The sequence below is a fragment of the Gopherus evgoodei genome, chromosome 8 (genome assembly GCF_007399415.2).
Source record: "Gopherus evgoodei ecotype Sinaloan lineage chromosome 8, rGopEvg1_v1.p, whole genome shotgun sequence".
NCBI classification, from domain to species: Eukaryota; Metazoa; Chordata; order Testudines; family Testudinidae; genus Gopherus; species Gopherus evgoodei.
The window spans coordinates 10,024,060-10,039,930 of NC_044329.1; the positions used below are offsets into that span (position 1 = coordinate 10,024,060).

The 15,871-nt window shown below is 39.9% G+C and overlaps 1 protein-coding gene across 2 annotated transcripts in view; it reads right to left on the reverse strand.

The window, feature by feature from the left end:
- SPOCK1 (SPARC (osteonectin), cwcv and kazal like domains proteoglycan 1) overlaps window positions 1–15,871 on the reverse strand; it is a 476,662-nt gene that overhangs the window by 9,069 nt on the left and 451,722 nt on the right. For both annotated transcript variants that reach the window (XM_030573318.1, XM_030573317.1), the window contains 3 exons: window positions 8,648–8,764; window positions 1,632–1,853; window positions 452–514 (listed from right to left, as the gene is read on the reverse strand). In XM_030573318.1, the coding sequence (XP_030429178.1) occupies window positions 452–514; window positions 1,632–1,853; window positions 8,648–8,764 (402 nt within the window). The remainder of the gene's footprint in view (window positions 1–451; window positions 515–1,631; window positions 1,854–8,647; window positions 8,765–15,871) is intronic.

Genomic DNA, 15,871 nt, shown 5'->3' on the forward strand with positions numbered 1-15,871 from the left:
CGCATTGCGTATGTTACCCACAATGGTAAATAGGTTGAGAACAATTGGGCTAACCAGTTTTGCTCTTTAAAAGTAGTGTCTCTACATGTAATTGCTCCCTAGATAAATCTGGCAGGAAAAGATTAATGGGCCTGTTTACTTTTTAATTCAAACTCATCACAGGAGATTTTAATTAAAAATACTCTCTTTTGCATCTACATGCTCAGATACTATGGTGCCAAGCACGTGTAAGAACCTATATACAATAATATTCATGTTTTTGGTGAGGTGATATAAATTTGTTCTGAATTAGTTGCCATAAATGTATGTTGACATCTCATTATTTCATGAAACATCAGGCACAGGCTCAAAATATTAATCTCTAATAGAATAATGATAACTGCACATCAAGTTACAATAATCACAGAGCTTTAATTAGTTATTGAAATGAATGGCATGGAATCAAACTTACCCAACAGACTCTTCCCCCTACTTAGCTTTTGAATCCTGTTCATTTCATTCTGGCAAGGGAGACCTAAGATATAATGTATGAAAGTCAGTTTCCAGATGGTACGGCACAGACTTTCTAATGATTGGCTTCACTATTTACATGAAATATAGTCTACTGTACACCTGGGAATGCAATAACCCCATATGCTGGTAATACATTGCAAAACAAATGTATGTCACTAGCTTTACTAATTAAAAAAATCAAAATACACTATACTTAGTAATAGTGTTTTGGGGCCATTTGGGTTGTTTAACATTTTTTTCTTCTCCTTCATCAAACTGAAATAATGCCAGGCTTCTAATTTATGATTTGCTAATAGACTAATTTCCACATTAATAAGAACACAAGTTCATAAGCCTTCTATTAGCAATAGAACTAATTCCTGAACTGGAGTGCCAGTAATCTGATTGCTTCTTTGTTTGTTTCACCAGTGAATTACATGTAATCAACAGTATCTGCCATTGCTATAGAATGCCCTTTCCCACCAGGGATAAAGAAAAGAGCCTCTTGTTTTTAAATGAAAAGGGCCACGAATTAGCAATTCAAGATAAATGGCAGTGCAATCAAGATGTAAGAAAGATGTTGAAACCTAGAAAATCCTAAAAAAAACCACTACATATTTGTGAAAAGGAGAGACCAGAACTTATCAAGACAACTATAAGGTATTAAAATATATAATTTATTTTCAAATATTAATCTGAATATGGTAACAATTAAGCCAAAAGTTTTAAATTTGTCTGGCTAAAGTTAGGTACCTAATTCCATATTTAGGCACCTACATAAATAGCCTGAACTTCCCACGCAAGGAGCACCTATAATTCCCATTGACTTCAGTGGCAGCTGCAAGTTGCTCAACATTTATCTGGCCATTCCTATTTAGGTGTCTAAACGTGATTCTCAAGTTTGTAAATACCCCCAATATCTCCTAACATCCTGACCAATGCTCTGTCCATCGAATCATACTTTAAAGCCTCTTATCATCATCCCAAGATGTATGGTGATGGCTGTCTTGCATAAATATTATTAACAACAATAATAATAGAAAAGACATTTTGTCAAGTTACATTTTCCATACCATTATTTTAGCATCCATAGTAATGAATTATAGATTAGTTTTATGTTACATAATGGAATGACTTACCTCCTGGCTTCTGAAAGCAGTAACACCATTCATTGTTAGAAAGCTTTCCGTCTTTGAAGGAGTCACATGAGTTGAAGAGGGGTTTAATGCATGGCTCATACTTATCAAGATAAATTGCATTGATCTCTGAGTGATCCAGCAGGAGGTCATAGTTCATATCAAGTTTGTTGAACATCCAGCCTAATGAATCCTTACAGATTGGTAGTATGCTGGTGTCAAACCCTATGGAAACATGGGCAAAGAACTGTTGGTGAGTCACACTACACAGGTCTGACATGCATCATGGCTAAATTACGATGTTCTCTCTGTTGCATGTTCTTTTAACTGAAATATGGAGTGAACTTTGTTTCAGTTTAACATTTCTCTGCCCAACCAGTAGGAAACCAGAACAATACTCTGATTCCACTAAGAATGAATGAACTGGTTGAATCAAATCAAGCTCAAAACTAGATGTGATTCTGACCCAAACCCTGGATAAGAATGCCACTTACACTTTGGGGAGAAAAAGGGGGTTGGGGTCCACATCTGATTACTGCAACTCAAGCCCATCTTTACTCAAATATCAACTCTAACTTACTTTTTCTCTCTTTCCCCTCCTCCCCCTGTTTGCCAGTGTATTGGCTTGGTTTCAGTAAGGATCAGAAGCAGAAACACTGTTTTCAAACTAGCTGAAAGCAGAAAGCAACAGAAATCTTGAGAGAAAGCCTGTCCTTGTGAGATTACCAGCCCTGTTCCTAGTCACTCTGCTGAATCCTTTACTGGTTGCTTCTCACCTTCTACATTAGCTCCAAGCTTCCTGCCCTCTCCTTCAAGACCCTGCACAACTTTGCCCCTGCCTGCAGCTCTGCTCTAATTTCCTTGTATTCCCTCTGCCTACATTCCCCCTCTCCTGCAACTTTCATATTCTGCACTCCTCCTAACTGCCTTCTTTGCATCTTCATCCTTGCTGCTGTTCACACTTGACACTCAGTGCACCAAATGACCTCCTTTTCATTCTTCTCACACCCCTTCTGAAAATTCATTTCTTTCACCAATCCCCTCAGTGCTAACCCTACATTTCTGGCAGATCTGACCCCACCCCCAGTCTTGTAGTATGTCTGACTCTGAATTCTTTATCTGATCTGGATTGTGAGCTTCTTGAGGTGGGGGTCATGTCTTTTTGGCTTGGACTACTCTGAATAACAGGACTGGCTCTAGGCACCAGCAAACCTAGCACTTGCTTGGGGAGGCACAATTCCAGGGGCGGCATTCTGGGAGGTTTTTTTTTCCCCCCCTTCGGCAGTTGTGCTCTCAGAGGTTTTTTGGGTTTTTTTTGTGCTTGGGGTGGCAAAACACCGAGAGCCAGCCCTGCTGAATAATCACAGTGCTGGGGTTTGTTGAGACCACAAATGCACATGAATTGGGGCATTTGCACTCATGTTTCACAGAAGCCCTCTGCATTCGAGCCTGCTTATATCTTTTGCAGCTGAAGAGGATTCTGCTTTCCCAACACTTCAGGGAACAGGATTCGTGTTCATTTAATATCCCACATACTCTAAAGAATGCAGCAGGCAGGAGTACCAGAGGACTGCCATTGCATTCATGTTCACATTTGCAATGCATACATGTGCATTTCTGCAATCTCTATAAACACAGTTAGGGGTGTCATTTCAGAAAAATTCTGGAGAGAGGGAAGGCAAAGTTCTATCAGCATGCAGAACATTATGTGATTATATTATATCCTGCAAAGTCAGGGCGGGAAGGCAAAACAAGGAGCATACAGACCTATGAAAAGTTTGGGGAAGGTTCAAATCAATGTGTGTGTGTGGGACAATTGTGCCTCTTCCCCCATAGCAAATGATGCCCCTGAACACAGAGTTCTGGACTTGCTGGAGGAGGGTCACCCAAAAGAGAAGCTGGGATTTTTAAATCTTCAGTAGTAGTTACTGTACTTACATCTCCAACGCATGGTACCCAAATGCTAACTAACCCCACAACACCTGCCTGTTGCAGGAAAGTATCATTCACAATTTATAGCTGGGGAAACTGCCATTAAGAATCCCAGTTTTACAAAGGCTCACAAAACATGCATATGCTAGTCAGGGTTTTGCACTCATGTAACCCTAATGAGTGGGACTGTTCAGGCACCTTGCGCGCACGCACGCACGCGCGCGCACGCGCACACACACACACACACACACACGCACACACACACACACACAGTGTAAATGTGACCTGCCAAGCGCACACAGTGACCTGCCAAGTGCAACACGCTCAATCCGCTACACAACCAGCCTCTCTTGTATTAGGTTGACATTCCTTTCACCGTACTGAGGAGATCTGCTTCCATTTAGAGGAGGTTCAGTTTTAGGCTCATCTACTCTGAGTATCAAGTTTCATCTCCAAATGCTGCTTCTGAAAACTAGCGCTTAGAATCTAACTGAAAGCCTAGAACAGTGCTGCACTGTCTGCTATGTTAAGTGTTAAATTCAAGGAAGAGTAAAGTTTCACTCTGGAAACTGCATCCTTGAACTGCAGCTCTAGCTGAAGGTTGTCAGTGACATGGAGGAACAGGCAGAGGGGTTAAGTAATAGTGAAGTTTATGTCATTCATAACACACGTTTCTCTAACAAAGTAAGAGGATAACACCATTTCCGTGAGGCTAAAGACAACTCAGGCAGGATAGAGAGATCATGCTGAACTTTTCGTTACCTCATTTCCTGATAGCTGCTCCTGTGTTATCTGTTTCGAATCTGAGTACATCAAAAAGGAAAAACTATATGGAATATACACAGATCTATCCAGCTCATCTTAGGCAAGTAGTGCCAGTGGTTTCAGTCATTCTACTCATCTGAGGAAGGCAAGCAGGATTTGCTCAGTGAGCAAACATCAGCTGAGAGAACTTCTGTAAGAGGCCCAGACCCCTATAAAAGGGAGGGGAGAGCTAACCTATGGAGACCTGCCATTCTGCCAGAACCACCCTCAGGATGCAAGGTCAGGGGCAGCACAGAAGCCAGGGAGTGGAGCCTGGGGAGGTTAGAGATTCATGTGGAGGTGGTGTTGTTCCATGGTTCCTCTTGAGCCTCCTCCACCCCTCAGCAATGCCATCGTGGGAGGCCACACAACCGGTTGGCTTCTATTTGACTGCTCCCTCCCTCTGTGGATGCACTCTATGGTGGGGTTCAAATGCCACGCTGGGGGACTTGCTGCTGCTCAGATAGGTGATTACATGGTCTCTTGTGCGGACTGAGTGTTTCCCAGCCATTGCTTTCTCTGGCAGGCCACCTCCCAGTTGTGTGGAGGGGGGACAATTGTGTGTGGCTCAGCTTGTGCACTCTGGCGGGGATGGAGGCAGCGCCATGGTGGGAGGAGATGCTGGCATGGACTTGCCTGACCTCTTCACATGCTCCGTGATTTGTGTGCTGTTCCTATGACTTTTGCTCCCTTCCCTGCTGTGTGGCCTTGTGTGTGTGTGTACAACATGCATTCAGGGACACAACAATGGAACCTTTGCAAGACTAAACTTTACTAGACAGTGACTCATATGGATAAGAAGCTGTTTTGTGACTTGCGGCCAGGGGCTGCATCAAAGAGGCCGTTATGGAAGGTCACTTATGAAGCTAGTTAATTATATTAGTTTAATACTTTTCTATTGTTGCTGTTTTAAATAAACCAGGGAGCTTTCATGACACGATCAAGCTTTTCGGGTTAAGGTTTATTATGAAGCTTTTCTACTAAACAGACAGTGCAATATGTAAGTGTTCAGATATTACAGTGATGGATGGATATTACTAGTGAAAAGGTTACTATTAGGATGGCCTTTCAGCATGCAGATGAAAGTCAGACACAACATCAGTTTCTACCTGCACTTCAGATTGCCTCTTGATAAAAGTTTCTTCCAATAAATTACCTTTCTCAGGTCAATATCAACAGTCAAAACCAAAAATGCTGAAACTGAAGCCCACGTCCTTCCATGTTCAGGATTTAAAACCAAGCGGACTCTCAGTAAATAAAGCTGAATTCACAGTGCAAAGCTCAGAGGGGTAAATTCTCAGGGCACTGTATTGGAAATCATTCACAGAACTCAACTACTTTTAATTGAAGTCACTGCTAGCATGTATAACTCTTTGTGCACCAAACCAGAGTTCACTTCACCCATAGCAGGACTACTGTAGACAATTGGCCTGAGCAACGATAAATGAAGTAATTGCATTTCTGGGAACTAAAGCCTTATGATAACTGTGACAATGTGCTGCATAAAATAAATACCGTTTACTGCATTTCTTAGGTGAATATAGTGCTGGTTTAACAAAATTACAGCACAGGCAGCAGCAAGGTGAGCTTACCTCTACCATCCCGCCCATCTGCCTCAACCCCGCCTTGCAATGACCACCACTAAGGGTGAGAGTAAAGTGCAGGTGTCATGCTCATTCAGTTACTAGCTTCTCTGCAGAGACTGTCAACAAGGATGCCAATTAGTGTCAATGGTGGCAGAGGTTTTTCTGATTTGGACACCTGTTCACTAGGAACTGGACTGAGACCATTACATTTTACATTCCATCTGACAACTGCTCCAAGTCCTAACAACTTCCATTCACTAGGAATCTGGAAGGGATTCAAACTGGTGACCTACATGTGCAAGACTCCACATCCCATTATTACCCCAAATCATCCATCTCCTCTGGATGCAAAAACAACATCAACAAAAAACCTTTATGTGAAATTCCTAATTAAAAATAAATACACCTTCTGGCACATAACATTGCTTTTTTTGACTCTCCAAGAAGCGACTTACATGAGTTGAGTTTGAGTGACTTCATTAAATTATACAACAATTAAATTAACAGGAAAATAATTAGCTTAATTTCCATCATCACTAAAAATACAAAACAACACCCAGAAATATGTCTCTGAGGCTTTTTTTTACATTTCGCAGCTCCACCAAATGTAAAAGATAAATGTCCCAGACCAGCTGAGTAGATTTTAGAAACACAACAATATTATGACCAAGCAACAGACTGAAGAGCAATTTGAATCTGATCCTAGCTACTAATTTGTTTATTTCCTTATTTCAGTGCATGTTATTCATATTAGTATTATGTCCTGAGATGCTGTCAGTTAGAGAGAGAGACATAGTGCCTGAACCAAGGTGCTTAATTTAAATCAGAAAGACAGATATTACATAGCTGAAGGTCCAATTCTTGAAGCAGTGCAGATTCCCCCCTTTTTTTTTTTCCTTTTAAGAGAGGAAAAAATAGGAGTGATTTTTTTTTTCCACCTGGGGGTAAATTTAATACATCCAAAGAGCTTATTTACACTCACAGTAGCATCTTGAAAATTTAATGTATCACAGAGAAATCTCCACTGGAACACCTTCGCTAGACTGCGAATGTGTCCAAAGCATCTTTCCACCATCTGCTCCTTTTAATGCTACGGGGCTCCCCCAAAATGGATTACTTTGAGGATGCACATGCCACTTAAGGCTTCACAGGCATAACCAAACCAGCTCAATTTAATGAAGTGATCAGCCTGCCGAGGAGGGGAATACAAAGAGAGCAGTAAAAGGAAAGAGCTTTTTTGAACTCGGTTGTACTTTTGGCCTTCACAACACCCCCTTGACAACGAGTTCCACAGGCTGACTGTGCGTTGTGTGAAGAAGCACTTTCTTTTGTTTGTTTTAAACCTGCTGCCTATTCATTTCATTGCATGACCCTTGGTTCGTGTGTTATGTGAAGGAGTAAATGACACTTCCTTATTTGCTTTCTCCACATCATTCATGATTTTATAGACCCTCGGTCATATCCTCCTCTAATCATCTGTCTTCCAAGCTGAACAGTCCTGGTCTTTTTAATCTCTCCTCATATGGAAGCCATTCCATATCCCTAATCATTTTTGTTGCTCTTTTTTGTACTTTTCCCAATTCTAACACATCTTTTTTGAGATGGGGTGACCAGAAGTGCATGGAGTATTTAAAGTGTGGGCGTACCATGGATTTATATAGTGACATTATGATATTTTCTGTCTTATTATCGATCCCTTTCCTAACAGTTCCTAAGATTGTTAGCTTTTCTGACTGCCACTGCAGATTGAGCGGATCTTTTCAGAGAACTATCCACAATGACTCCCATATCTCTTTCTTGAGTAGTAACAGCTAATTTAGACCCCATCATTTTGTATGTATAATTGGGATTGTGTTGTTTACTGTGCAGTACTTTGCACTTATCTACATTGAATTTCATCTGCCATTTTGTTGCCTTGTCACCCAGATTTGTGAGATCCCTCTGTATTTTGCTGCTGTAACTCTTCACAGTCTGCCTCTCCCCTTGTGGGATCCAGGACTAGCTGTGCTAAGAAACAGTCACTAATGGTGCTAAGAAATTTTATCTCTGCATCCTATCCTGAGGTGACGTGTTCCCAAGTTGATATCCTCCATTATTATTAGGTTTTCTGTTTTTGTAGCCTCTCTAACCTCCCTGAACATTTCATAATCATGGTCACTATCCTGGTCAGGTGATCAGTAGTATATTCCTACTGCTATACTCTTATTATTCAAGCATGGAATTTCTGTTCATAGAGATTCTATGGAACTGGTTGATTCACTTAAGATTTTTACTGTATTTGACTCTGTGTTGTACTTTTAATGGGTATATGTCACATAGTCTGTTTGCCATTTTGCCCACTGCCATATAATATGCTGGCAGGTTTGTGATTCTCTCTATTAGCATCCAAACTGTTTGTGGCCGTAACAGCAGACCGATTGTCTAGTCCGAATTGTGTGTGTGTGTTTGTGTGGTACGTGTCTTACTGTCTTCTTTTAGGACAGTTTGGGGTTGAGAGGGCACTTGTAACTCCCTTAGAAATCAATGGGAGCTGTATATTTTCAGTATCTCTTACGATCAGGTCTGTTATATGGTGCAGATATTAGTATATTTGCCCAGGGACACTATAGTGATGAACTAGGGATTGTATTGACCGTTCTGCCCTTTAAATGCATGTGAGCTTGTTTAGAACTTCATTTTTATAAAGCGTTTTCTTACTGCCTGGTGCTGTGTCCGAACTTGTTGGTTTAATGACACGATTTGCATCCTCGTGAAGAGCACCGAACCAATCTTTTAGTCGGGAAGCAAGACTTCTCAGCTCCTTGTCTGTGCAAGCTGTCAAAACAACAGGAACAAATTAAATTGCAAAGATCATGCAAGTTAACTTTTTTCTGGATCTTCTACTAGAACTTAATCGTTTTTTGTTACTCATAGCATAGTCCTGGCTTAACAACTTAGAAGTAAAAGACAGACAAAAGGTAGGTGAAAGCCATACAACATATAAGGAAATATAAATCACAATGAAAGGATTTTCTTATTATTATATGCCAGTATCTCCTTAGAGGTCGATGTGATTTAAAATCCAACCCACACACCCATCTCTGCAATTTCTCGCTTAGAAATAGGTGATAGTTAAAGTAAGGGCTATCACTTTATAGAACTTCAGAGAGGGAACATCAGTCAAACAGTTAAAAAAACCTCACCTAGAAATTTTATTAGAATAGGACACTGGGAATAATTTATAACCCACATTTGGGTTAGTTTAAGGCTCTTGTTAATGCCATAGGAAATCTGTTTCTTAAAGAAAGCTGTTGTATTCTTTCAATTCTACTGCCAATGAGGCTTTGCCATCTCTAAAGGTTGTCACAATTCCTTTTTGTTGGCCAGACAAAAGCATCTATTACTTTCTCCCCTTACGAATTTTTACTGAGAAACATCTAATTTTTCCATAAATTTCTACCAAGAGATTAATGCCCAGCAGAAGCCAATATTTACTAGAAAAAAGGCTACATTAGACACCATCTGTCAGAATGAATATTTCTGCTTCTGCATTATCTTTAGCGCTTGAATTCACAGATTTAAACCATTTTATCTTTCTTGCCATGAACTCATTCGAAATTTTAATAACAGTTTTTTAGAATACAAAACATGGTTCTGTGCAATAGAGTCAGACATCCCTCTTGAGGTAACCCACATATATCTTCTCCAATTCACGGAACACTGTAATACTCCTCCCACTAACTTACCCAAGAACAAGTCCCACTGCTTGCCTTCTCAAGTTAAACTCATTGCTCTTATGACTGCAATGAATGAATCTATTATGAGTAGCACTAATATGTATGGGTTTGCCGTTTTTTCTGCTTTCTAACTGCTCCCCACTCTGTTTCTGGAGGTAGCCTGCTCCTAATTTTCAAGTGAGACACTATAGCTTTTTCGAGAATATTCCTTTTTTATTCATTTTCCCCCTCAAGCTTAAGGAAAAGTCCATAAGCACTTGCCAAGTTCGAAGAATTTTTTTGTTCCGTCATTTCTACATTCTTGGCAAAAGGTGAAAGTTTATTTATTTTTTATTCTGGGCAGAGGGAAGATGATTTTTTCCCCACTCCTCCGTAACTCAGAAATGGTCTGATGGACTTTCTTTACTCTCCTTTTAAAGAGAGTAACAATCACTGCTTCCACCCTGAGGCGAAATCCAAGGAAGGAAAGGTTAAGCCCCAAAGAAGAAGTTTTGAGAAAGTAATGGGTATGTAAAAACAACAGCTTATAGAGGAAGGCAACACAGTATTAACTATAGTGTAGCTCTTATTACTGTACAAGCTTATCTTTTATTTATCAGATACCTATATTTATACGACTATGTCTTTGCAAGTAATGGCAGAAGTCCGTGACTAACGAGATGTGAGGCCACTACGGAAATCTTCCAATAAAGGACCAAACTACACAAGGTAAATGGGACTTCCCACACAGCCATCCATTTTGCACACTGTATATGTTGCTTGTGAAAGGTGTTGGTTTGTTGATACAGCTTGGGAGTGAAGTCCCCTACTACAGAAGAGTCACAGCACAGGCAATAGCAGAGCAAGCTACATCAATGAAATGTCACCTTGACACAGTGTTCAAGTCTGACCAGGAACGGCTGGCTACCTGTAGGACTGAGAGGATAGGGAAAAGCTAATTTAACAGGTAATGAGAGTTCAGAAACTGTCCAACGCTAGAGAGATGTGCATAACTTGGCCCCTGATGCAGTGAACTACTCCCTGTCAAGGACAAAGAAATTCTGTGAGTTTAGGCTTAGCTTCCTGGGAATGCTTTCATTAGGAACAAGGGTTCTCCCCTGACTAGGACTGGCTGGATCACAGCAGATCTGCAGAACCATAGATGCTGCATGAGTTATGCTTTCAGGGGATCCTTGCAGTCTGTTTTCTCCATTAGTTCCTTAATGGCATTTCCAAACTGTGGATGGGAAAAGTGGGTAAGCTGATGCTAAAAGGGTCAGTATTCACCTACCCATAAAAATCCTACAAGTTTCTAGGAGAAAAGATGCTAAAATCATAATCATCTACTTAACTCTGGCCCAGCCTGTTCCCTACCCACTTGCAGATCTTATATTCCTTGAAGCACCAATGGGGATGTTTCGATGGAATACAGGGAGCATGTAGCTGCATTCACCCTTCAGTGTGTCTCAGGCCAATATCCATCAGATCTCAGTCTCCTCTGCCTATGAAGGAGGCAATGTGACTTGTCAGTTTTTGTCTGGGTATCATTATGGTACCACAGGAACAAGAGGACTGTAAAGATAAACATGTCACTTCTTTTTCATTACTGATGGCAGGAACCTATCTATCTTGATCACCAGTTTTTGGGGAGGATTCTACTTATTCCATATTGGCTTTCAAAGTTAAAAATTAACAGCACCTTTTTCTTTCTGAACAAGCATTCACCCTCTACAGTCACTCACTCACGGCAATTTCATTTGCAAAGTCAATTTTGAAGAGAAATTATTAGAAATCAAGTGCAGCAGGGAAGAATAGTTAGTGATGTTTTAATTAAGTATATCAGCTGAGCAGGTCATTTATATTTTTTAAATATTTCCCATAGTCTACTCCATTCTAAACTCCATATATAAAATACTGCTTTGACTAGTGACTATATTAGAAAAAAAATTCAGTAGTCTAGAAAGAAGTAATCTATACCCATGGCACAAACTGAAGCTTATGAAACATTTATTTAGGAACCTCATTTCTAGGAAGGCTAGGATTGGAACTCTGGACTACTGAGTACGTATCACTCTGCCTCCGTGACATCTTCAGTGCTTGCTGCATAGGTAGAAAGAGCTTCACGGACTTTAATTCAATAAGTCAAAGAAAATATCCTGTAGTGATATTTTACTTACTCAGATTTATCTACTTTCAACCACAAAGACAACTTTAGACACAGAGAAATATACGGTAAGTCAAGTGGCCTCAGGGCTGTTGTGTTAAGTCAGCGGTCAGCCTCTGGGTACAATCCTGAAGGGTGCCGAGTCTCAGATGGGAGTTGGTGGTGGACAACACTTCCCAGGAAGAACTCAGTACTGTGCAGAATTGGGTCCTAATTATATTAGCTTTAATGGAAAAAAAACATTTCTAACCAAAGCAGTTCATGTCATCTGAATGCCTGTTTTTAAAAGGCACTAGGAGAGAGCAGCGAATACTCCAAATGAACAGACCAGAACAAGAGTAATAAGTGAGCCCTGGTGTACACCACAGAGTTAGGCTGACACAAGACAGCTTATGCGGACCTAACTATGTGTCTACACTAAAATTTCACTCCCACTGATGGGTAACTCACCCACAACACTGACTTAACTCCACCTCCATAGTAGAGTCAATGTCAATGTAGTTAGATTAAAGCAGTGTCAGTGTAGACACGGAGTTGTTTACATTGACTGTTGCTGGCTTTCAGAAGCCATCCCACAATGCTCCACACTAACAGGATGTGTACTGCTAACACAAGAAGCAAAGTGTAGACACACACAAGTGTTATGCAGATTTCATAACCAGTTTGCTAAACCAGTCTGGAAATATCCTGTTGCTGCCCAAACATATACACAAAGATCCCTACCCTGCCCATATCATTCAATGGCATGGATCAGTGTTCACATCGCACTCCCTGTCAATACCTGGCCCGGGATGGGTAAGCTAATGATCCAATCAGTGGACCAAATTCAGTAACGAATCCTGTTCACATGCCATCTGAGGCATGATGTGCATACACTAAGACAAATGGCAAAACACAGGGAGCAGAAGCAGGCTCTTAGTTTGAACTGTGACACAGCAAACCTGAGGGCACAGCAAACCTTGAAATCAATCTGTACCTTGCGGGACTGGACTCTGGAGGATGCATCCTCTACACTTCACTGTCAACCCTGCTATATGCTGCAAAATGCTAGAACCTTTGCTACTTTATTTTGGTATCCAGCATAAGGCAAGAGTCTGCATGATGTGACAGAAAGCCCAGCACAGGAGTTTTTAGACATGAAATCTGGCCTTGTGACATTTTGCATATATGTCCTGATATTCTGTGACATTTTTGGATACATTGTTCAGGGACGATCCATCATGGAATACGATGAAAAGCTTCTCAACAGGGATTACAGTTTTTCTGCAGAAGAATAATCCTTCATCATGTGGATAAAATATAAAACTAAGGACCTGACAATCTATGGCCATGAAAGAACCCATGGCATTTTTCATAAATCTACAGATGTTAAGCCCAGTGCCATGGCCAAATTTCAACTCAAATACTTTCATTCTACCTCTCCAAATTTCTCTTGCACTTTCAATAAGACATTGTATTCTTTTCAATGCCCTGTGTTAAATTGTTTTGTGGTGTTACTGTGTTCTATTCAAAAGCTGTTGGCATTTCACCCCGATGCAGCAGCATTTCAGGGGTGGAAATAATGAACCCACCCCAACATTTTCAAAAGCAATGAGTGATTTTGGATGCCTCTGTTTTTTGGAAGTATTGTGCGATTTTCAAATGGTGGGAGCTCAGCCCTTTCAGAAAAACAGGCCCATTCAAGGTGTTTTCAGTGAGGCACCTAAATCAATAGATACATTTATTTATTTATTTGTGGTAGCACCTACTCTGTGTTAGGCACTTTCAAAACATTTAAGAACAACAGTCCCTGCTCTGAGGTGTTCCCAATATAAGGAAAATCTTGGCCCCAGAGTATACATTTGTCTATCAGTTTCATTTATAAAACACTTTAGGATCCTTCTGAATGAAAGATACTCTGAAATTAAAATATTATTATTAAAAAGAGGCTTCAGGTAACATTACCTAGATGTTGAGATGGATTAAGGTTGTATGTGTATAGAGGAACCAATGGTTCCAGGTTGTTATTTGAAGATATGTAGGGTTCAAACAACATGAGTGCCAAAATGGATGGGAACACTTATCATACAGGGCTTGGATGTGCACCAATATGAGGGAAGAAGTCCTTTCATTGCCAGATCTGCGGCAGCTAAAATGTGAACAAAATTAGTCAACATATGGTATGAAAGCTGCTGTCCTAAGAACGAACACACACATACACAGATTTTCTCTGGTGTACATTTTCTTCAAAAAGAGATGGATTTCATTTCACATAATTTCCTACATATTTTGAAAAGTCAACAGTGGAAGTCCCTAGACCTACTGTCCTTAACCACAGGACTTCTCCGAGAGTTTTGCCTGAGTACATATGCCAGGATCAGGCCCAATAAATTATATTAGATTAATTACTGCACTTTTTATCTGCAAAACACTTTAAAAACATTAACTTTTATCACTCAAGTTACTCTTAGAGGCAGCTCTGTACAATTATCCTCATTTTTTACAGACTTGGAAACTGAGACAGCTTAAGTATTATCTGACTAAATAGTGGGACCACTTGCTGAGTAAGGATGGCAGAATGCAGTCACCCTTAGTGTCTTGTCCCGGCCACAGTCAGTATAAGAAGCAGGAGTAGAATTAAGCCATTCTGGGATCCAAATGTTATGCTCAGATCAATAAACCAAACACTACTCAACGTCACTATGCAAACAATTTAAGAGCAAGCTCTGAAACTGGATATTTATTCTGAAGGGTAAAACAATTCACATAACAGTTTGGCACTGTTTTATTGCTAACAAACAGAAAGCATTGTTTTCAAATACCTATTCCCCCCAACAGAATAATTAATCCAGCCTAATGTAAACCCATTAGCATCTTGTAACTCAGCTGTGCTCAAATTTTCATAGCAGCACTTCCATTAGAGAGTTTTTCCAACTCCATGGTCACTAACCCAGACAATGGGGGTGAAGATGAACAGTCTAGCAATTTACTTTTATTCTTTCAGTTTGGGATATTCAGGAGCAAGTCAATGCTGAAATTTGAACTGACTTCTATAGAAGCAAAGATAGGCCAACACTGAGCACTTTTTATATTCCATTCTTAAAGTAAATCTTTCACCATATGATTATAAAAATTATCCCAACTTAACAAAGGAACTAATATGAAATAACTAACAAAAGAATACTCTACTAAGTCATACTCCAGTTAACTCCAAGCAAAACCTAATACAATAGTACATTCCATTGTTTTAACATTTCCAGGATGAGAATGTTGCTCTGAGTCAAAGTTCTGATTTTACCAGGCAATATTAGTAATCTATACTGCTTAGAAAACTCCTGCAGTGATATTAAGCATGATTTCATAGTTGGCAAATGACACAGCTCAAGCTCATAAAATGTGGGCATAATCTGATTTATAAAATATGACTTTCCATAATTAGCATTAATCTATATGGCATGCCTTAGCTTTTTGAATAATACAATTTTACTACTTGGCTAAAACTGACTTTGGAAAATCTGGTCAAATGGAAAGATACTGTTATCTTATGACACTAAATATAAATCTTGAGCTAAGATTCTGGAGCAAATTCTTTATTCTCCGAATATCTAAGAAAACTCAGCATGTGTGAGCATTCTCTGAAAGCTACACTAGTTTCGACTGTCTGTGCACTCCAGGGGTGGAGTGAGAATAGCAGAGACAGAGAAGGGAGGAATGAAAAGGAAGTGCTCTAAGAATCATTTATGATGTTAGGTTATAACACTATAGTGGTTGAATCCAGGTAGAAAAAGCAAGGTGAAAGAGCAAACAAGAATCTCTGGGATTTTTGTTAGTTTACTTTTCCATGTTCTTCACATCACAGCTAAATATGAGGTTTTTTTTTTATGTTATCTTTCTTACCTTGGTCTTCTCTATCACCATACAGTATATTTGGTATCATGACAATTGTATTTATTACCCCTCTTTACACCACTAACTAAATACAATGTTACAGATAATATGAGCTGGTCAGGTGGACAAAGATCTGCAATGTATAATGAAAGCAGTATATAATGACTGGAGACCAGGCAAAGGAACTTAATATGT